At 44.2% G+C, this 22,705-nt stretch overlaps 1 protein-coding gene, 1 long non-coding RNA gene and 1 other non-coding gene across 3 annotated transcripts in view; 2 read left to right on the top strand and 1 right to left on the bottom strand.

Moving 5' to 3' along the window:
- SPEN (spen family transcriptional repressor) overlaps positions 1-4,850 on the bottom strand; it is an 89,235-nt gene extending 84,385 nt beyond the window's left edge. Inside the window, 1 exon segment of the mRNA XM_040645824.1 lies at positions 4,599-4,850. Coding sequence (XP_040501758.1) covers positions 4,599-4,681 — 83 coding nt within the window. The 5' untranslated portion in view covers positions 4,682-4,850.
- A 7,307-nt stretch (positions 4,851-12,157) lies between these two features.
- Positions 12,158-15,594, top strand: LOC103666623. Its single transcript, XR_005839041.1, has 2 exons — positions 12,158-14,646; positions 15,096-15,594. It is a non-coding gene; the product is annotated as an uncharacterized LOC103666623 (long non-coding RNA).
- Positions 15,595-21,645: 6,051 nt separating this feature from the next.
- On the top strand, positions 21,646-21,778 carry LOC121099853. The gene has a single exon (XR_005831594.1). It is a non-coding gene; the product is annotated as a small nucleolar RNA SNORA70 (small nucleolar RNA).
- Positions 21,779-22,705: the final 927 nt, after the last annotated feature.

Genomic DNA, 22,705 nt, shown 5'->3' with positions numbered 1-22,705 from the left:
TCAGCAGGCTACTAGAGGTCTGTTTCAAGGGTCTGAACAACATTTATTACAAAGCATCCAATAAGGAAATTCAGGAGCCCAATTTTAATAAATATACGTCCTAAGGTATTTGCAGCCCACAACGCTTACTCTAAATACTGTGGACTAGTTAACTACAGCTCAAACACCACAGATTCTTATAAGTAAAAACAGAAATATATCATCTCCAATTGCATATACTAGTTTTCATGAACTATTTCAAACATTTTCTAAATTTAAGCAAAATTTCAAAGTAAGGAGAAAGTGAGACTTAGAAGACTATTTGGAAAAACTTTCACATTACCACTATCTTTATAACTTCTATATAAATCTCCCCAAGCATGAGTGCTCACAGGATTAGAAGTGTCTCATAAATCAAGCCTGAAATCTCTTCATAAGCACACCAAACAATACAATGCCTGAGCAATCAAGAATCTACAAGAAAGGTAGTTGGAAAACGGTGCCCTCCACAAATCAAACACCACCATTCTTCCTGGCACTGAGCCCTGTTTTCCTCTAATCTGCCAGAGGCATCCTCCTCAGGAAATAAAATACAACATTTCAAGCATTCTGTATTAATTTTTAATGCTATTTCTCAAGATAACTGAATTTTATTTTTTAAAATGTACAAAAGCCCAACACAAAAATAAATATCGAAATTAATAACATTCAAAACCAGAGCTGTTTCTACATAGAAACTGGCTGGGCTCTAAAAAAGAAACGATGTAGCAATGATGTAAGACTAGGGTGAGTCAATTTGTTTGAAGTCTAAAAATACCTCTAGTTATAGAATACTAAAGACAAGGAAATTGTTCCACTATATTTTTACTGTGTCCCCAAAGTAAAGATATCCAAATACATGTAACATGTAACATGTATTCCAGCTATTTAAACTCAGGCAACCATTGTAATAAGACATTTAAAATCCGCAAAGCAATATATTTTTAAATGGGTCTCATTCTTTGACAAAATTTTTACGTAAGCTGCTACCTTGCTCTAGCTTTGCACAATCTTTAAAGTCTTCTCTCAAACTGAAGATGGATGAGAAGAACCTGAATATGTGATTTACTTAAAATGGGCCAATAAGATACAGAGAATTTTATATTCTTTAAAGGGCTCTATTCGTTCACTGTAATTCAGGGACTCGTCTTTGCACACACCTCTCTCTCTCACAACTAAAAGACAGCAACCAATTGTTGTGTAACTCCTCCCTTCCCCCTTCAACCCAGCTAACATACAAAGGAAAGGACTTTCTCTATTGTGCAAATTCAGTCCCTGCAATAGATCTTTGTTAACTAAAATCTGATTCAGAAATAGTCCTCATTTATTTTTTTTCAGCCGGCATATTAAAAGCTGTAAAGATAATGAACAGAACAAATGTATTCTTACTGCAAGAAGGTAAAGCCAAATTTTGAAAATGTTCGGATTACATTTTAAAGATTGGGTCTTTCTTTGGTACGGAGGGAAAAAAGCCAAATCAGCATCCTTCCCTCAATCTATTTTCCACCAAACATACTGATCAAAACATAAATAATACAAAAAAGACTTAGTTCTGATCCCTGCCCCCAAACACACACAAATGTGCCCTCTAAGCTGCTCTGCTCCCAAAACTGGTTAAATCTTAAAAACAAAACAAAACAAAAACCAACCCAAACACTTACTACAAAAGCCTAATCAGTATTACAAGAATAATCATTTTGAAAACGTTTTATGTAATGTATTCCCAATATACACCTCTTAATCCTGTAAAACAGTTATTAGTTAATGTTGTAATCAGCTAGGGAAAAGGGTAAAAGCTGGTAAAACGTATTAGAGGGTTTCTCTCATTTTGATTTCTAGAAAACACTAGAAGCGAATATCCTTATATTTTCTTGCAGAACTATCATTCTGGTACAACTACCTTTTTACCCCTTTCACTTAAATTACTCACATTTCGTTTTCCTCCCAGTAGCAATCACACACTTTTACAAAACATTTTCTACAATAGGGATAAAAAGCTTTGAATTCCTCCAAACAGGGTCCATTTACCTCCACAGCTGGAAAAACGAAAACATTTCTTATACATACTTAAGAATAAACAAGAAACCATAAATAGAGATTACCTGTCCCGGGGATCGGGTGGGAAGTGGGGATGGGAACTGGGAATCCCGAGGTCAGGGGTGAAGGGGAGATTTTTCTCTGTAAACCCTTCACACTCTTTAAACCGTAAGAATGCACTGCCTTTTCAAAGGGCTAAGGATGTTTGTTCAAATTTTTTTAAAAATCGCTTTTAAAATAAAGGAGTTTCTTGGACACACGATCTGCTTAGTTTTAAGATAATCTGCTTTTATCAGCAGCATCTGCTTGTGCTCTGCAATAGGTGAGATACCCCTTTAAACGCAGTCGTGAGCAATGTGCCCACTAAGCCCTCTTTAATACAGTAACGTTCCTCCAGATCTCCGCTTTCGAAGGCAGCTCGCATCCTCCGCCCCCTCCTCCCTCTGTGCATTCTGAGATCTGCTCTGCTGATTCCCACATAAAGTGGGTCCTGGCCGCCATTTTAGAAAGTCATTCACACAAGCCGGACCGCAGCACCATCCCCTTAAAAACCTCCCAAAACTCCCTTGGACGATCTCCTCTCTCCTTTCCCTCACCCCTCATCTTGAGAGGAGTCAAACTCCCTGCAATAGGCATGCAATGTCTCTGGAATGTGCATAATGCGAAATGACACGTCTGGCCACAGAACACTGAGGAGCAAAGCGAATGCTGCAATGCACGTGTTTGCACGTCGGTACAGATGAATTTCCCAGGCAGAGACCTACAGAGAAAGCCCACAAGGAGTTAAAAGTGAGCACAGCTAAGTGGCTTTTCCGCTCCAATAATCTGCACCTAAATGACTTTCCCACCAAAGCACTGAAGATACTGGGGCTGTGGGTGGAGGTAAAGGGTGGAGCAGCGCCAGGGAGGGAAAGTTCCCATCTGCTTCCCAACTGAGCCCAGGGTCTCGCTCCCCTTTATCACCGGGGATAGAGGCGAGTTTTTGCTCCCTGCCTGCCCTTGCCTGGTTTCTCAGCACAACGTAGTAAACACCGGGAGAGTCCCTGGAAGCGCGCCTCCCCCAGCCCTGCCGAGGACAGCTTTAGCAGGTTATGAATGGCCTCACTATTGCCGGCTCCTTTTCACACGCGGACACGCGCAGACGCGCGCTCCAGCGGTGAAGATTTAATACCCCAGTAACAGCAACCACCAACAGAATCAATGATCCTCCATTTAAAAGACGGAGTGGAGTTCTGCTGCCTCTGCTTCCATTACCCTATCCAAGCTGCTGAGGAGCAAGCGACGCAATCTATTTTTCCCATGGTGACTCACTAATAAGGGCGCTCCATAATTTCCTTCACTCACTAGATAGTAAGAGGAATTAAGAGTCAACCAAACTTAAAATCTTTCAGGGTCTTGAATATCGGAAGAAGCAGTAATTTCGAGGACGATCACAGATTTGCTACAGTCCTTCTCAATTTGCACCAAGCTTAAGCAAATCATCACTCTCAGTATTTTATACCGAGGACTCTATCCGTTACGGTACACACACATTCCACAAAGAAAGCAAGCGCTTAAATGCTGCTGCAGAAGATGAAAAACAGCAGTGACTCCCATTTCACCGACAAAAAAATATTCTGAGAAGTTTAAAAAAGCTGCATCTTAGATTTGCATTCTTCTAACGACCGATTAAAGAACTCTGGGCAGGAGGGAATCACCGTTCTCTCGAAAGGCGGCCCTCAGAGCTAACCCGGCGCGGAGGCGGAGATGCCGAGGCTCTCCGGCTCCGACGCCAGCTGGGCACCGTCCTACCTGCGGTGAGTCTTCCACTGAAAGCCCTCGGTCCTCACCACCCTCCTCCCCCCAGGGACCCCAAAGGGCTGAAGGCGGCAGGAACGCGAAAGAGGCAAAACAGGCGCACCAACTTATTTTCAGACACCATACTCGCTAGCCAACCCCGAAAAGAAATTTTTTTAATTAAAAAAAAAAAAAGAAAGAAAATGTGAGCCTGCCATTTTCCTGTAGTTTCTAGATCTGTAAGCCGTTCGTGAGAGGTGCCTAGAACCTCGCAGTTGTCTCCCCAGTTCCGAGCTGCTCCTACACCACCTACCGAGACTTGTGTCTGGGTAAAACCTCTCCCGTCGCACAAACCCCTCTCTCGGTTAGACATTTCCAAGCGTCGGCGGGGCGAGGAGCGGGAGTTGCGACGGGACTCCGGAGTTGGCCGGGATGGGGGTCCGGGGTGGCGGGGCGCAAGGACGCGACCCCACTCCTGCCCCGCCGGCGTGCGGGCACCTTCCCGGCGCCGGCTCCGCGGAGGCCGAGAGACAGCCTACTCCTCGCTGGGGCAGGAGAGGGCGGCAGCCGGGCCGCTCCGCCGAGGCCCGAGGCCCAACGCCGCGACGCGGGCCGAGCGGCGGCCAGACAGCCGCGCGCCCCCCGCACCCGTCCGTGGGCCTGGCCCGGGTCCCCTCAGCAGTTCCGCGCACGGGGAGGGGCCGGCAACGGGCCGGGCGGGCAGCAGCGCCCGCGGAGAGCGCGGCCCCGGGCCGCGTGTCACTCACCGTTTGAAATGCTCGATGATCTTCTCTTCCCGCACATTCTCCGGTAAGTTGCCCACCCAGAGATGCCTGGTTTCCCGGACCATGCTGGGCGGTGTGCCGGCGACCGCTGGTGCGGGTTCTCCCTCGCCGGCTTCGTACGAGCCCGTCAGCGCCGGGAGGCGGGCGCCGAGGCGGCGGCGGCGGCGGCTGCGGCGGTGGCGTCGGCAGCGGCGGCGGCTCCTCCGGCTCCCCCCCGTGCAGAGACCATCCCTCTCCCCCAGGTTCTGACTCTCGGGCCTCGCAGCTCCGCTCTGCCGCCACCACACACCCGAAGCCGACCCTCGCGCTCCGGCGGCGCATGCGCCCGGGCGGCGGCGGGCGGGGGAGCGGGGAGGAGGGGCGAGCGGGACCCGGGCGGCAGCGACTACGACGGAGCTGGCGCTGTGGCAGCCGGACGCTTCCCACCGGCGCGCGCGGCCCGCCTCCCTCGCCGCGGGTACGCGCGCGTCCGCCCGCCCGCCGAGGCCGAGACGCCGAGTTCCTCCCAGCCGGCGCGCAGGCGCGCGGGGAGGGAGGAACGCAGAGCCTGAAAGGGACGCTCGCGCGCCCGATCCTGATGCGCAGGCGCGCAGGGAGCCGGTCGCGGGGCGGGCGCTCAGTCAGACCTGAGGCGCTGAGCATGCAGAGACGGGGACGGTCTCCAGCCCCTCAAGCGGGGGTCCCAGGCGGCGGCCTGGAGGAAGAAAAGAGAGAAAAGTGGTTGTTGGTTTTGATGGGGCTGCGTGTCAAAGCGACTGCCAGTGCCTCTCCTAGGAGAAGCCAGGACTCCCGCCCCTACTCACCCTTCGGCCAGGAGCTGGCCGTTTCCGGGCACTTGGATCCCCGCCTGCTTGGGAAAGTGTCAGAACAAGGCCGCCCTTCTCACTGCCCAGCGAAGCAAAGACGGCTTCAGAAACCCATCCCTCTCAAGAATAATTAGCTTGTAACGTTAAGCAACTATTTTATATAGGATCTTGCGAAACGTTTTGCAAGATACCCTAGTTGATCGTTACGGTATACCAGGAATAGAACTGAAATGAGACGGCTACATGTCTAATATTGTAAAAAGGATTTGTATAGAGGATTTACTGTAATTTAATATTTAAGCAGAGGAACGGATCAGACCTGTGGCCTTAACAGACCTAAAGACCTTTAAAGACCACAGCTGAACTTTTATATAAAGGCCAGTTTACAGAGCCCCAGAGAAAACCCACAAAATCAAGACAAACTGTATTGAGTCCAGAAAAACGATTCCGTTTAGAACAGTAAGCAACTCAATTTTCTTTTCCAATTTTTATCTACAGAAATAAAATATCAAAGGTGCGGTATTTCAAGTCAACAGCAGATTTTAAATATTTGGTCTCATTCACAGTCTCCTTAAATACAGCCAACTTATCACCAAACTATGCTATTTTGAATTGGAAAATACGCCATAATCAATCTGTGCATAGTCTCTCTTGTTCCACAGGCAGTAAGGCTCCAAGTAGTTTTTTCTGTTGTTTTTCAACATATAATCTAACATAAACTTAATGATTGTGTCCAACTGAGAGTCACATCAACTTTTCTTGTATTTGGTTTAACAGTCCATAGTATAGGGGCGCCTGGGTGGCTTAGTCAGTTAAGCATCTGCCTTGGGCTGAGGTCATGATCCCTGGGTCCAGCCCCAACGCCTGGATCCCTGCTCAGTGGGTAGCCTGCTTCTCTCTCTCCCTCTGTCCCCTGGCTCGTGCTCTATCCCAAATAAAAAAATAAAATCTTAAAAAAAAAATAGTCCATACAATATTTAATAAACTTGATCAGTTGAGATAATCTCTCTTCCCTCCTCAGGACATTGAGGAGGCTAAGCAAGCCCCAGCCCTACACAGTTGCAACAATTACAGTACAAAATGCGCTAGCTGAGGAGCTAACCGTACCCTCCATTTGAAATGATTTTTGGAATTTTGACAAATTACTTCCAAAACTTCTAGATTCTGAGCCAGGTAATTTAACTGGTTTGTTTAACTTCAGTAAGAGTCAGAAACAGAAAGGAGAGGTAGAGAAAAGCTAGAAACAGAAAAGCCTCACTACAATAGTGGCACTCATTGATAATTTAGTTAAGGTATTTACTGCCACCCCAGAGGATGACCTTGTCTTCCTGCAAATCAGTCATTAAATGAAATGGAAATTTGTGTTCTTGAAAATATTGTGGAATAGATTCCTCAGCAAAAGCAAATCAAACCACATTGAGATGTAGGATTAGCCATTTACATTTGGACATTTCTTTGTCAAGACAACTATCACTTAAGGAGTATCAGAGCACACTATTAACCTAAACTCATGAACTATATAGGCTACAGTTAATGCTGAACTGACATGTATTTTTCCATGAAGCATGAATTTCAATATAAGCAACCACAATTTGAAACACATTTTAAAATAGGATGTAAATTACTCATTTAAAACTTGATAGGCTCTGAATTGGCTGAAACCTGTTGGGAAAGACCAAAGTGTCACCATGAAGAACCCGAAGAGATTCAGCTCAATTGCATTAAGAGGGGCAACTGACAAAGAAGAGGATTCACAAAATACTGTCTTGCAGTTACAGAAGTAAAGGGCATATCTCACCTTGCATGCAGACTTCAGTTAAAATCATGCTGAGGAAAAATTCAAGGGCTGGAAAAAAAAGGGGGGAGCCTTTTAGAAGCAAAGTCATTAGAAGAGTTAGAGTAATTATTGAATATGGTATTTTGTACCTGTCTAGGACTCCCACAGAACAATAAAGGATAAACCAGAACAAAATAAGGAGCAATTAAGATATTTTTTCTAATACTTTCTCCATGGCACAAGAATGAGAGAGCATTAAGTAAAAGTTAAAGCAACATGTTTACCAACTAAAATTTTTTTTGAACTAGTTCTCTTAGGTTAGCCTGAAGGTCTTGTTACAGCAGTGCTGTTTTTCCATGTAAAAAGCAGAATAGATACTTAATTTTTGTAAGTTAATTTGAAATGGGCAAAGTTATTTACAAATACTTTACGAATACCTTCAAGTCCCCAACCTTTGGGAAGTAGTGGAGGAGAAACCTGGTGGAAGATTACCAACACACAAATTGTTAAGCAAAGTTGAGTTAAAGTTCTCCCAAAGACCAAAGAGATCAAAGAATGTCAAAAAGATTAGGAGCAAATGTCAAATTAAGAATATCATTTCTCCTCTTGCCAGAGGTGTACCAAACAACCGAGAAACAGTCACTCTTTAACAATATAAAGGCTAGTAAAATCACACATCATTTGATAGCACCTTATACTCAGATTCTCTTGAAGTGTTGTCAAACTACCTGTTCGGCACCAAAAATAGCAACCAGAGTATTCATTTTATTCATTCATTCATTCATTCAGTTTCTTGGGTTTTTAAAAATCTGATATATATTTCTCAAGAGAATTCTGTTTATAAAATGTCAACAGACATCAGCCAAAATAGATTTAATGAGTAAAAAAAATTTCAATTATCTGTTCAAATTCTTAATGTGTTTCTATGATGCAAAGAAAAAAAAAATAGGACACTAACTTCAATTGAACAGATTCATTTAAAGGAAAAAGAGCTCACAAATAGATGTTGGGTTCAAATGAGCAATTCAGGAAGAAATTTTATCCATCTTTACTAAACTTAATAGTTGCAGGTTAAAAGTATTGTCCGTGTTCCTTACTGATTCTTTCAGCATAACAAACACTACTTGGCCATGAACTCTGTATTACACTAAAAAAAACAAAAAACAAAATAGGGGCTCCTGGGTGGCTCAGTCGTGAAGCGTCTGCCTTCGGCTCAGGGAGTGGTCCCGGAGTCCTGGGATCGAGCCCCACGTCAGGCTCCTCTGATGGGAGCCTGCTTCTTCCTCTCCCACTTGCCCTACCTGTGTACCCTCTCTTGCTGGCTCTCTGTCAAATAAATAAATAAAATCTTAAAAAAAAAAAAAAACCCACAACAACAACAACCAAAAAACAACACTGATGCTATGAATGAGAGACATTATGTATAATGCAAGTAACCCTGGGTTACTGGGTTAAGAGTTAAAAATTCTAGTTCCAATTTTGTCACTGGCTATATGACCTAGGCAAATCAATTAAATCCTCAAAGTCTCAGTATCTTTATCTGCAAAATGAAATATGTTTTTTCTACCAAAAAGGTTGCTAGAAGTATCAAAGAAGATAATATACGTAAAAGGATTTGGAAGTAACACACCATAAAAATATCATGCTATTAAGTTGACCACTAATTTCATATTAATATCAAAAGCATCAGCTGAAATTAAGAACATATCAATTTTCAGGGTTATACAGCCACATAGGTCCAATAGTCAAATCAAAATGCAGTGATTACATATTAAGTATACAGTTCCTTGTTTTTGCTTTTTCTATTGCAAAGCTCTTAATAACAGCAAAACTGATAAGTACATGCCCTTTGCACAGCCCCAAATCAAGTGTTTGATTTTTTCAATGCCTTTCATTTTTATTGGTAATGTATCAGAAAACACTAGGAAAGCTTTTCTCTATTTCTGTCTTTGGTACAAATATTTACAAAGGCAGAATTTCTGCATCAGCATTTATCTTTGTATGTTTTCAGTAGCAAGGCAACCCACTCTGTTATTCTGATTTTTAAATTTATTTTAACAATTTTAATTGAAGCTCATTGATAAAGAACAAAAGTAGGGTGGGATCTCTCCTTTCTTCTATGATAAATGGACGGTGAAGTGACTTTTCTCATTTGACTATTATTGATAATTCAGAAAGGTAACATTAAAAGCAGAGCCATTTGCAAAAGGGAATTAAAATAGATGTGTTTTTAATCAGGTCTTATTTTCACACTGTGAGGAGCTCCTGTATTTAGCATGCTAGACGACGTGCTCAAAGAGTTCAGTCATGCGTAATGGAAGCCCAGTTGGGGAAAGCATTTGAGCCTCAAACTCCGGCTTTGAATGCTAACCTAGCCAATAGAGCAGATAAATTAATATCAACATTTAAACAGGAGGACAGAATCGTTACCAGATATTTAACAAGAATTTGGTTACAAATCTAGTCCCAAGCTATTAAAATTAAACTATTTCATGACAAAACATACACTTAAAATATAAGCACTTGTTCCTAAAGGCATCATATAAAAATACATTAACTAGGTCTAAAATGATCAAAGCCTACTTGACAATTCCTTCTATTATTAGAATCATTTTTTTTCAGAACAGTAGAAAATAAAACAGACAACACTGCTATATTATTCTCAAAGAGTGTTTGACATTTTGTTTTTGCGGGTCAACTGGTGAAAGAGAAACCACCAGTCCATTAACAGATTTATTTTGATATAGAAGGCACAGTCTGGTGGAATTACATATACATAAATTATCAGAACTTCAATCAGTTGAACATTAGCCAGCTAGTCCTCTAAATCATACTTTCAGCAAGCTAACATTTCATAGTCTATTTTACTATTCAACCCTCTAAGTAAGCTAAATAATTTATCCCATATTGTTTTTAGTATTCCAGAAATGAATGTAATGGCTGATATTTTTTCTCAAAAAAAAACAAACAAACCAATTCTTACGTTTCTACCATTTCCTTGAAAAGTTGCTTAATTTTTTACCTCTATGAGGAAATACTGCTAATGTACCTAATATTCAGAATTATGAATACAATTTATTAATGTTTATGGCATTAGAAAAAAAATGGACTAGAAGGATATTTGCAAATACCTTAATCACAGCTGTGCCAATGTGGTGGAATTTAATTCTTTTCTATTTTTTTAATTCTAGTAAAGTTCACATACAGTGTAAATTTCAGGTGTACAATATAGTGATTCAACGCATTACTGAGTGCTCATCACCTATTCCCCCACCCACCTCTCCTGAAATTTAAAATTTTTAAAAAAGTTTTATTCATCTGTATTTTCTAAAAAATTTCCATCTATATTTTCTTTGGTTCACATATATTGTTTTTATAATTAGAAAAAAGTTAGAATAAAATGACTTTTGGAAGTCAGCATCTGGGCTACTTTAAAGGTTCCTCTGAAACGTTGATGCTGGACTATACTAAATCAACATATTTATGTTAAGAGATCCCATGTGAACAAAATGTTATTCACTACGTTAATTCAGATATTTCATTCAACCTTTTAAACCTCTATTGTTAATCCTCATGTGAGAAAAAACTTAACCTCTTCACTAGAAGTGATACACATTAACCAAAACACCCCATGTATAGATTGTAACTTTTAAACATCAGGAAGTAAGCAGAATATAAATAAATAAGGCTATTGACTAATTCAGAGAACACTGTCAACGTGTAATTGATGGAATCTCAAAAACATTAATACCAAATAAAATGTGTTTAGTAACTTGTTACATATGTATTGAAATATTCAGCAGACTCAGGGTCTTAAGCTCCCTGGCTCTAGTCTGAAATAGAAAATTTTTAAAAAAGTTATTTATGTAATCATTTGAAATACATTTTTAAAACTGTGTCCATCTTAATTCATTAATTGCTATTTAATAGTAATGGCTCTTTTAATCACATCACTGCCTCGATAATCTTCAGGATGGTAATAATTGTTAATTTTATATAATATTCCATAATTAGACACTTGAAACCTTTGGCTTAAAAATAAAACCACACTAGTTAAAGACTATATAGGTCATGATGCTTTTCTGAATTAAGTACTGGAATTACTTTTAAGGCTTTAAAAAGTTAAATTTCAGTATTTTGATAGAGGAGCTCATTGAATTTTTTCAGGCCATATACTACAAAAGTCATGAGAACTATCGCTTACACTTTTATTTGGAAGATACTTTGGCTGAAAAAAAAATGCCTCAGATAACTCCTTTTGAGGATGCTAGATTAACTTAAAATGATTTCTCTAAGAAAACAGAACCATTAAGAGTCATAACTAAAGATTTCAGTGAATACTGTTAGCTGGTGAAGGGTCATGGTGGGATGAACTAATAAAAGGGGTCTGTGTTTTCCCCACAACACCAGATAATTTAAACACACACATAAGCATAAATCTTTCACTTAAAAAATTCACTCAAAATGGCTTCAAACCACGATACTGTCGTCTTTCACAATTTTCAACATAAATATATTGTACCCCTCAAGATCAGTTTCCAGAGATTCTAATTATTACACTGCACGTAAGAACTTTGTTTTTATGCCTACTTAAAATTATAAAACACACAAATAGGGACGCCTGGGTGGCTCAGTTGGTTAAGTGTCTGCCTTCGGCTCAGGTCATGATCCCAGGGTCCTGGTGTCAAGTCCCACATCCGGGTCCCTGCTCAGCTTGGCGCTTGCTTCTCCCTCTGCCTGCCGCTCCCCCTGCTTGTGCTCTCCCTCTGACAAATAAGTAAATAAAATCTTTAAATTAAATAAAATTATAAAACATACAAATAAATGTACAGCTTAAAAAAAATCTGGCATGCCCGTCTGGCTCAGTGGGTAGAGCATGCAACTCTTGATCTTGGAGTTGTGAGTTCAAGACTCATTCTGGGTGTACAGGTTTTTTTTTTTTTTTTTTTTAATCATAAAACATAATGAACACAAAATTTTCTTCCCTTTATTTAGTGGTGCTATCCTTACTTTAGGGATTTTGACTTTGAAGACACTCATTAACCATAATTTGTTAGGACAGAATCTCTAACCAAAATTCTAAGGGACAGTTGATCTGGTCGTTTCCAACCTTCAAATCATAGTCTTGTTAGCAGGGGGAGAATTCTATTGCTTGGTAGTGCTTCAACAGCCTCTAGACAGCTTTTTATATACTAAGAGCTCCTGTCAGGAATCTGGCACCAACTCAAAATTCCCACCAGGAAGAAAGATCTCCCTTCCTTAGGACCCACTGCGTGGCTCCGCCCAGAGCCTTGACCCGACCTGACCTCAGACTCTGCGTGGTCAATGGTGTACTCGCACCTGCGGGCAAGTTAGCACTGCCCAACAACTTCAGAGCCGAAATGTGGCTCTCGACCATAAAATGTCAAGCTGCAAGTGCCACGTCAGTCTTTAGGAACCCCCAAGGTGCCTTGTTCGCGAACAAGCTCCCTCTTTTAAACCTTACATCAGGAAGGATCTGAAGGTACATTACACGCTAAACGAATATAGGAAGGCAATTCCTCCACCAGCGAAACGAAGGTCCTTCAAAAGGAAGGGGGCAAGGAAACAAAGCTCGCACTGGAGACGTGGCAGACCTCCATGCGCTGCCAAGGGAACCTTACTTAACCTTAACCTGCTGGATTTCAGAACCGGGCTTGCATGGAAGTGGATTACAAGGCAAGTTAAAAGAGCTGGGGGGGGGAGGGGCGGTGGCTTTTTAAAGAACCCACAACCCTGGCAGTAATTTCCCCCAAACTCCTAAGGGAAGAGGAAAGGAAAATAAAACCAAAGGCACCTTGAGAAAGAGTAAAGGCTGTTGCTATGGTTACCATTCTCCAAGCTCAAGTCAGCCCAGGGAGACCACGCGGTACGCCCAGGACCTTTCTTTGTCCGCAGCCGCACACCGAGCACAAACCTAGCGGCCAGCCCCGCCAGCCCCAGCAGAGGCTTGCCTCGGCGACCCGGGGCAGCGTTCCAAATAAAGGACACCTTTCTTTTGGCTTAGTGACCAAAACTGCAGGCAGCGCCTGACAGAAGCCAGCCAGGCCACCTCCCGGTCCTGCGGCCAGGGCTGTCTCCCCATCCCCCCACCCGTTTGGAGAAGGCTCCACCACACTGCAGGCACCCGATCCAGTCAGGAGCCCGACCAAACATGGCGCACGCAGGAGTGGAAGGGAGCCCACCAGACACAGCCCGATCTCATCCCTTCAGCACAATGGGAAGGCTAAGCTCGAGGAAACCCCTCAAGAGGCTACAGTTCCCCCGAGTGGCAGCTGAGCAAACAGTGAGTAGGGCACAACCGAGATGCTCAGACGCACTTCATATCAAAGACGCTACCGCAAGCAGCGCGGAGAACAGAGTTCGGCAGAGACGACCTGCTGCGCAGGCGCACGGAGCAACGATTCGAGCGCTTCGGCTCTGCCCCTCCCCCCTCCAAAGGCCAGGGGAGTTGCCCCAACGCGCTGGCGCAACGACGGAACGTGGGGGGAGGGGAGAAAAACCTGTTCCCTTCATTGTGAGAGCGAACCGCCCCGCCCCGCACGGCGCGCGCGCACGTCCCACTCTCACACTTGCACACGCGCGCGCCGAACTTGCCGCCCAATCCGGCGCGCATGCTCCGGGAGGGAGGTGGTGGCTGAGCCTGCGGCTTTTTTTGCCGTTTCCCTGAGAAGTTTCTGGAAAGACGGAGGCCGAGGGAAGCTGGGGGATGGGGAGCGCAGGGAAGCAAGCGTTTGACAGAAAGCGAAACATCCAAAACACACCGCCACCGCCCCGCGTCCATCCATCACGCCATGGCCAAAGAAAGCCCAAGACCACCGAGACCCTCACGCCGGGGGGAAAAGCATGGGGACTGCAGCAGCCTCTCCTTCCTCTGCCTTTGCCTAGCCCCAAGGCCCTTGACCACGGGGAGAAGGGAGAGGGCAGGGGGAGCGATGAAAACCTAAAACGCTCACTGGAGGTTTGCGTGGAGTGAAAGACGACATCCGCCCTCTGGAGCTGCCCGCGCACTCGTGGGCCGCCCGTGGCTCTTCTCTGGCTCTCGAGTGTGGGCTCCGCATTGGGATTCTACGCGGCTGCCGAAGTACTGCTCTGGGGCGCCTTAACCCATTTCCTTAATTTCCCCGTTTGGGGGGATGTCCTTTGATTCCCCTTTCCTGTCTTCACTTTGGTGGCCAAGAGCTAAAGCTGAGGGTGTGGAGACCCTAGGAAAGGGCTGCTCCCTCCCCGCGCCAGCCCGGGAAGCGTCCTGGGCGAGCAGGGGTCCCCCGTCTGCTGTGCGACGCTCAGTTCTCGGTTTTTGTACCCTTAAGTGAGAGCGTCCGGCAGTGGGGCACGTTTGGAAGCACAAAGGCGCCGCCTCGTTTGCAGACTCGAGAAGCGGCCGGCGCGGCGAGGGAAGGCCGGGGCGGCAGCGTGGGGCGCGAAGGTGCGCCGGTGCCCAGGAAGGGTCGCCCGGACGGCCACCCCGGGGAAGCCCAGGAGGGCATTGGCGTGCTGCGGGGGGGGAGGGGTCCGCGGCGCCTTTTATTTCTCCGCCTGCGCTAGCTCTTGGCCTGGCGCGGCTGCCATTTTGTGGCGCGGCCGCCATTTCGCGGGGCCGAGGGGGCAGGGCGGCAGGGGTGGGGCGCGCGCCGCCGCGGCCGGCGGGGGGCGGGGCTGGCGACGGCACCCGGGCGGCCCCCAGCCGCGAAGGCGAGCGCGTCTCCTTTGTTCTTCGCCTCTGGGTTCGGGCGCCGCCGCCCCAGAGCCGCGCTAAGTGTGCGCGGCGTGTGACCCCACCGGCCCCCGAGGGGCGTGCGCACAGTCCCAAATCCCTTCTGCCCTCTGAGCCTTTCCGACGCGGGGCTTCTCACCCCCACCCTCTCTCTGCGACAGGAGAGCATTTTATTTGGCCGTGCCCCGAACGCCACCGTGGGAAGCCGTAGTTCGCCCTGAGAATGAAGGCGCTTTCTGCAGCCTTGTGCGGTAGGGACCGCAGATGGGCTTGGATGCCACTGCCTCGCACCGTAGTGGAGCTCTGCAAATAGAAAAGTGCCAAGCTTCGAAAGCTGGGAGACCCGACAAAGGTGCAGAGCAGCAGCGTAACCGAGAGGTCGGGCTCTTTAATAAAGAAAAGTGTCTTTGAAGTGCTGTCACCGCTAGGAGAACCGAGACATTGCTATTCATTGGCTGGCTGCGAGGCACGCACTGCGCAACTGGTTTCTGATAGGGTTTATAGCCCATTATTTCTGTCTGAGCCATAAACTGGAACAATAGATTGGAATATTTTATTTCTGTCTGTTGAGAACATCTTCCATTTAACTTCTTTTTTAAGCCCCCTATGAGTATGTAAATAGCAGATTGACTCAATAAAATATTATGTGCCTTCCAGTGTCATTTCAAATCCTGAAAGCTATTGTTTTTCTGATTTCAAGGGAATATTTAAATGTGAATGTTGGCAATTTAATGTTAACTTTGCGGCTGGAATCAACAAAGCCAGGAAATTCAGGAGTAATGCTGCTTTATTTGTCTTCCAGCATTGCTTTTTGTGCAAGGTATTTTTGTTTAATGTGGGGTGTTTTGTTTTTTTCCTAAGTTTTGTTTTTCTTCACAGCAGCGTGAGTTCATAATCAGCCAGCCTTTTCTGGCTCAAGTCTTTTGGTGTTGCAGCTACAGTAGGTTTTTTTCTCCCCCCTTACTATGTATAATTACAGGGGGTTGGTTATCTGTTTCAGTAATAGGGGAGTTAAGCTCATAATGATAGGATGAAAAGTTTAAAAAATATATTTTCGAGGGAACGGACCAGGATTTGATCGCTTCCAGATGAAAGAAACATCTGAGGAGTGGCTGTTAGATCCCAAATTTTGTCTTAGTTTCAATATGACTAAAAGCACTGCATGGAATTTTAATTTTTTATACTCTACCTCAATATTCTATAAAGCACAATAGTGTATATTTTTTGGTATTGAGAGTTTATGAAAATAATTGTTTTGAAAATACTGTTGCTTTTTGTCTGCACAACCAAAATTAAGTAGTATGAAACTATTCATTTTATTGGGAATTAGGATAGATTATCCTAATAACGCAGACAAAACATTATGCCTTTAGGAGCCAGGGAGTTGAAATTTAGAGAATGATTGCACAATCCTTCTTTCACTTTGTACAGATGTAGAGGATCTATTTAACAATTCTAATTCCTAGAATTTGTTTTTATTTATAAAACCATTCTTATTTCACACGTTTAACTGTTACACTTAACACTAAAAGCACGTCCTTTTTTTTTTGGGTACAAAATATTTTCAATTTGTATTTTCTTTAGAGTGGGTGGTACTTTGCACTGTTCACCTCTGCCTTATGACCAATGGCACACATTTGCAAAACAGTTGAACAGAAATTCAGGAAACTCCTCTCCCATCCTATGTTGGCCTCAAAACATTTTCCAACTTCCTAAGCCAAAAAGCCCAAACAGTATTAAATAGGTGGACTTTAAATGTGCAGAGGGCCATGTTCAAATAAGCAGATTCTGAACTACAACAATCTCATGATCTACCCTTGGAGTAAAAATGCTTTGTATGTAGTCCGAGGACTGGTTTCATTTTGTCAGCGTAGGACTAGAGAATTCCACGATCAATCCATTGTTCCTGTAGTTTTTCTTTCTTTTTCAACTGTACTTCTGAATTAATTTGTACCATTTTGTGTTCCCTGAGAGATTGGATGTTAACCAGAACCTTCAATTATACGAAGATCCTTTAGACAGCCAGGGCAGAATCTAGCAGTATGTGCTAGGCCCCTTGGGCTTATTTTTTTGGCGTTCAGTGGAGATGGTGTGCAGCTTTTCTAAACAATGTAGAAATACTGAAGATTTCTAGCCATTGTTCCAGGAAAGGACAGCTTTTCGTGCCAAATTCTAGCATAGGAGGGAATTTAAAACAATAACCGTAATAACCTTTTCCTGGTAAAAGGATAAATAAGCTCTTTTAGAGACTTTAGTAATATGGGAAGTTCTTCAAAATATTTTTGGCAGCGGTGAAGCACTCCCACATGCTGTAATAGTCTTCCCCTTCGAGGCAAAACTCAAAAATTTAGGGTTTCAGAAGTATTGGAGTTCAAAGAACAAATCTTTGTAGCCAATAGTATGTTTCTTAAAAAAAACTGAAACGTATCTATGAAAATAAAAAATTCCTGGAACAACCCATTTGTCTTGCCAGAGTACAAATGGTCATCCCTATAAGATTCTATCCTGATAATTGTGCAGATTATATGAAACCTGTAGATTTATCATTCTGGCATCATGGTTTAAATGACCTGTATAGACCTCAAAAAGACTTCTATAAAGTCAAGATCTTTATTACTTTATTTAACAAATAACTTTTGAGCATCAACTTTGTGCCAAGTACTTAGGATATTCTATCACTGAAGAAAGCAGTCAGATCTCTGTTCTCATGAAGCTTAACTGGTTTGGGGAGGAGGGTGCCGGGGTGGTGGTGGGAGGGGGAGAAGAGACAAATAAGGCTAGAAGCAGGAGCCCATGAGGAGGCTCTTTTGGTAACCTAAGAGAAAGATAGGGGTGGCTTCACTGGCTAAGGGATCCTGGATATATTTTGAAGGTAAATCCAGAGGGCCTTGCTGATGGATTGAACACAGAGTTGATAAAAAGAGGAGTCAAAGATGAGACTGAGGTTTTTGACCTGAGCAACTAGAAAGATACAGTTGCAATCAACTGAGTAAGGGAGCACTGGCTAGAATAGTTTTATAGAGGAGAATTAAGAGCTCAGTTTTAAGTGTGTTCAGTTTAAGGTATTACATGTTCAGTTGGAGACTTTAGGCAGGCTGCTGGATATGAGGTCAGGAAGCAGTTCTGAAGATCTATATTTTTATGTATTATTTAGGAGTTATATTGTATCTATGTATATTGCGTCTGTGCAGCTGTGTGTGTGAGAGAGGGGGAGAGAGAGACCGCAAGCAAGACAGAGGGAAAGAGAGAGTTTGGGAGTTGTCAGCATATGAATGGAGTTTAGTCTGAAACTGGATGACATCACCAAGGGAAAAAAAAAAAAAAAACACACCAGGAAAACCCTGGGGCACTTTGACACTTCAGAAAGAGGTCTCAGAAGTCAGGAACTTGCAAAGCAACTGAAGGAACAAACGAGTTAGGGAGAAGGAACACCCAGAGAGGATAGTGTCCCAGAAGTCAGAGGAAGAAACTGAAGGAGGAGGGAGTGATCGATGAGATCAACTGTGAAATGCTGCTGAGAGGTTAAGATGAGGCAAGAGGATTGACTGTTGGAGCACCACAGATGTCATTGGTGACCTTGACAAGAGCAGTTTGGGTGGAGCAGTGGAAGAAAAAAAATTAGTCTGGAGTCACTTTGGGAAAAATACTGCAGTAGACTTGGAGGGGAAGATGCCAGAGACGGTGATGGTAGAAAGTACATTCTGTTTCAGAAAGTTCCTGGGTTGGGGCGCCTGGGTGGCACAGCGGTTAAGCGTCTGCCTTCGGCTCAGGGCGTGATCCCGGCGCTATGGGATCGAGCCCCACATCAGGCTCTTCCACTATGAGCCTGCTTCTGCCTCTCCCACTCCCCCTGCTTGTGTTCCCTCTCTCTCTGGCTGTCTCTATCTCTGTCAAATAAATAAATAAAAATCTTAAAAAAAAAAAAAAGTAAAGAAAGAAAGTTCCTGGGTCAATGCAAGAATCAGGAACTCAAAACCTTGAGACTTCTGGAAGAATTACTACACTCTCAGGATAGGGTCTGCTTCTAGCCTTGTATCTGTTCCATAATGACATGAATAATACACAATTTCTTTGGAAAAAGAGTACTACCTTCCTATAAACTCTGCAAATTCTGAACTTGGGAGTTGGGTCAGTACTTAGAAGAATTTGGTCAGTAGGACAAAGAATCTAGCAGAGAGCTTTTCCTGGAATTTATATAACCATCAGTGCTCACCAGCAGTCTGGGGCGCTTAGAGATGCAACAAAGGAGACTTTGCCCTGGTTTCTCAAGCGTGTACCCCAATAATCCCTGATGACTCTGAAGCTTTCGTTGGACTTCCCGTAAATGATGGCAGGTTGAGTCTGTCACAAGAATGGTAATGCCTTAAGAGTGAAGTGCCCCGATGTTTCCTTTCAGTAGGTTTCCTGCACCTGTCCTGTTGGCGTCTGCTCTAGTCACAGCAATCCCCAGTGAATGAAAGTTAATGAGACTGTGTGCTTTATTTGAAAACTTACTTATCATCTTGGGTTTGAGCTCCACCGTTAGAATCCTGTATACTGATAAATACAGATCAGTTAAAATTTTTATTTTCAATTGTATTACCTTACCATTTCTTAGAGGAGCATGTGATAAGATACGGATATAAAGTATTATGTGGGTTTTATCCTGAAACATTTATGCTGAACAGTCATTGAAACCATCTCTATTTGGAAGTTTGTACCAATTTGGGACCCCTGGGTGGCTCAGTTGAATAAACATCTACCTTCAGCTCAGGTCATGATCCCGGGGTCCTGGGACTGAGCCCCCAAATCGGGCTCCCTGCTCATCAGAAAGTCTGTTTCTCCCTCTCCCTCTGCTGCTCCCCCTGCTTGAACTCTCTCACTCTGTCAAATAAATAAATAAATAAACGAAATCTTAAAATGGAAGTATTTTTCAATTTGGATGCAGCCTAGAATTTCATATGGTTGTTTGTATTTCCAAATACTCAGGCAATGTCGCGCGGGCTAGCTCATATAGTCTTCAACTGTTCTTCCCTTGTCCCAGCACACACTGTGCTTCCATCAGTTACCCAGATCTGTTCTGCAGTGATTCATTTGGGAGCTGAGGAAGACTGTTTCCCTACAGTGGACTATCAGAATCCTAGGGCATTCTGGTACGTCTACCTTGTGGGACTTTCTCACACCTCCTGAAAATCACTGATGTAGAGCTTACATATAGCTGAGGAACTAAAGGCCGTTTCCTTCCCAAACCAGTTAGTTGACTTGAGATTTATTTCCGATAGCACGAGTGCGTCAGTTGCCAGCACAGAGGATATATCATGAATATTCGACTTCCTTGAGACGTCCAAGAGCACAACATTTTTAAAAAGACATATCTCCTTTTTTCTTATTTACTTTTTAGTAGAGCCTAGGCCCCATGTGGGGCTTGAACTCATGACCCCGAGATCAAGAGTCACATGCTCAACCAAGGGAGCCAGCCAGGCACCCCCATATCTCCTTTCTTATTTTGAAAAAATGTAGCATCTATTATATTGGAGAAATTGAAATTATTTGTACAAATATCATGGTAGATGTTGTTCTGTTTGTTTTTTAAAGATTTTATTGGAGAGTGAGGGAGAGAGCACGAGTGGGGGTGGGGAATGCAGAGGAGCAGAGGGAGAGGGAGAAGCAGACTCCCCTCTGAGCAGGGAGCCCAACGTGGGGCTCGATCCCAGGACTCATGACCGGAGCCAAGGTCAGACGCTTAACCGACTGAGCCACCCAGGCACCCCATGCTGAATCTCTTTTCTTTTCTTTCTTTTCTTTTCTTCTTTTTTTTTCCTTTCTTTTTGTTTCTTTTCTTTTCTTTTCTTTTTTAAAGATGTTATTTATTTGAGGGGTGCCTGGGTGCCTCAGTCGGTTAAGCATCTGCCTTCGGCTCTGGTCATGATCCTAGAGTCCCAGGATCGAGTCCCACAGCGGGCTCCCTGCTCAGAGGGGAGTCTGCTTCTCCCTCTGCCCTTCACCCCACTCTCGTGCTCTGTCTCTTTCTCTCTCTCTCACTCTCTCTCTCTCAAATAAATAAAATCTTTAAAAAAAGATTTCACTTACTTGAGACAGTGAGGGAGAGAGAGAGTACGAGTGATGGGGAGAGGCAGAGAGAAAGGGAGAAGTAGGCTCCTTGCTGCGCAGGTAGCCGGATGTGGGGCTTGATCCCAGGACCCTGAAAGCATGACCTGAGCTGAAGGCAGATGCTTAACCGACTGAGCCACCCAGGCGCCCCCCATGCTGGATGTTTCTAACCATTGGTTATGGTTCTACCTTTTGGAGAAAAACAGAACAAGTTTTTGGGGTTTTTTTGTTTCTCTTGACAAATCCTCTGAATATTTGAACTTATCTTTATTTTTAAAAAAGATTTTATTTATTTATTTGGCAGAGAGAGAGCGTGCACAAGCAGAGGGAGCAGCAGGCAGAGGGAAAGGGAGAAGCAGACTCCCTGCTGAGCAGAGAGCCCAACGTGGGGCTCGATTCCACAACCCTGAGATCATGACCTGAGCCTAAACCAAGAGTCAGACGCTTAACCAACTGAGCCACCCAGGTGCCCCTACTATGCTTTTTTATAACCTTGCTTATACACAGTAGATAATCGATCGGGCAGGAGAGTTTGACTGGATCCATGTTCTTAAGTAGGAGAGAAGGACTGCATACAGGAAGAAACTGGCTTCGGATAGGAGTATAAAATGGTTCATCTATCTGCAGCCAATTAAGCTGAATGTGCTCTTTCCCCGTGGGGCCCAGTGTGCAATGGCTGCAAACAGTACCCTCCCTGGTAATATATGCAGCCTGTTGCCTGTATGAGTTGCCTTAAGGGACCTTGGAGATAGTGGACATTCATGTCTGACCTCATGCTGTCCCCAATCTAGGCCCCAGACAGGTATGCAGGTGCCTTTGGAGAGCCTCAGGGCACAGTGGCCAGGGTCCACACCGGCCAGGTCATCATGTGCATCTGTACTAACCTGCAGACATGTGACTGAGCTACCAGGAAGCATGTGGCTGAGGCTCTAAGCAGGGCCAAGTCCCAGTTCCCTGACCGCAGGAAGATCCACATCTTCAAGAAGTAGGGTTTTACTGGGCTTATTGTGAATGGATTTAAAGGCATGGCGGCTGAAAAGCTCATCCCAGGTGGCCTTGGGGTCCAATACATCACTAATGGTGGCCCTCCGAACAGAAGGCGTGCCCTGCACTCACAAGAACTTCAGCACTGCCCCCTCCTTGTTCACACCCATCAATAAATCCTATTTCCTGTCCAAAAGTAATAAATAGATTGCTAGATAGCTAGATAGAAAGAAATAGTTCATCTAGTGGAAGACCAGAAGCCAGAATACACGGGCGCAAATGCTGATGAGGCGTGGTTGAACGAGACCACGCAAGAAATGCCACTTATGCTAAGAGACAGCATCAAGATACATAAGTTACCTACGCTTCACTTTTCCAACTTAATATGAGACTGATGACACAGTACACCGGCCAAAAGGTTTGGATTTACTTCCTATGTGTTCGGGCATGTCGCTTAAACGTTTTTGGCAGGATCCTTGCGTGGTTTATTTGCCGCCGAACGGTCATTATCTAAAATAGTGCCTGGCAAACAGTAGTGGTTCAATAAATAGTCACCGAATTAGTTTCAGGGACTATCTATTAAATATCTATACTACACATGCCACATCTATCCCTCAGGGTTCTTTTGAAGATCTGGTAAAAGGGAGCACCTGGGTGGCTCAGTCAGTGAAGTGTCTGCCTTTGGCTCAGGTCATGA

Source organism: Ursus maritimus, unplaced genomic scaffold (genome assembly GCF_017311325.1).
Source record: "Ursus maritimus isolate PB19 unplaced genomic scaffold, ASM1731132v1 scaffold_32, whole genome shotgun sequence".
Lineage (NCBI taxonomy): Eukaryota > Metazoa > Chordata > Mammalia > Carnivora > Ursidae > Ursus > Ursus maritimus.
This window is presented reverse-complemented; position numbering and strand designations above follow the sequence as displayed.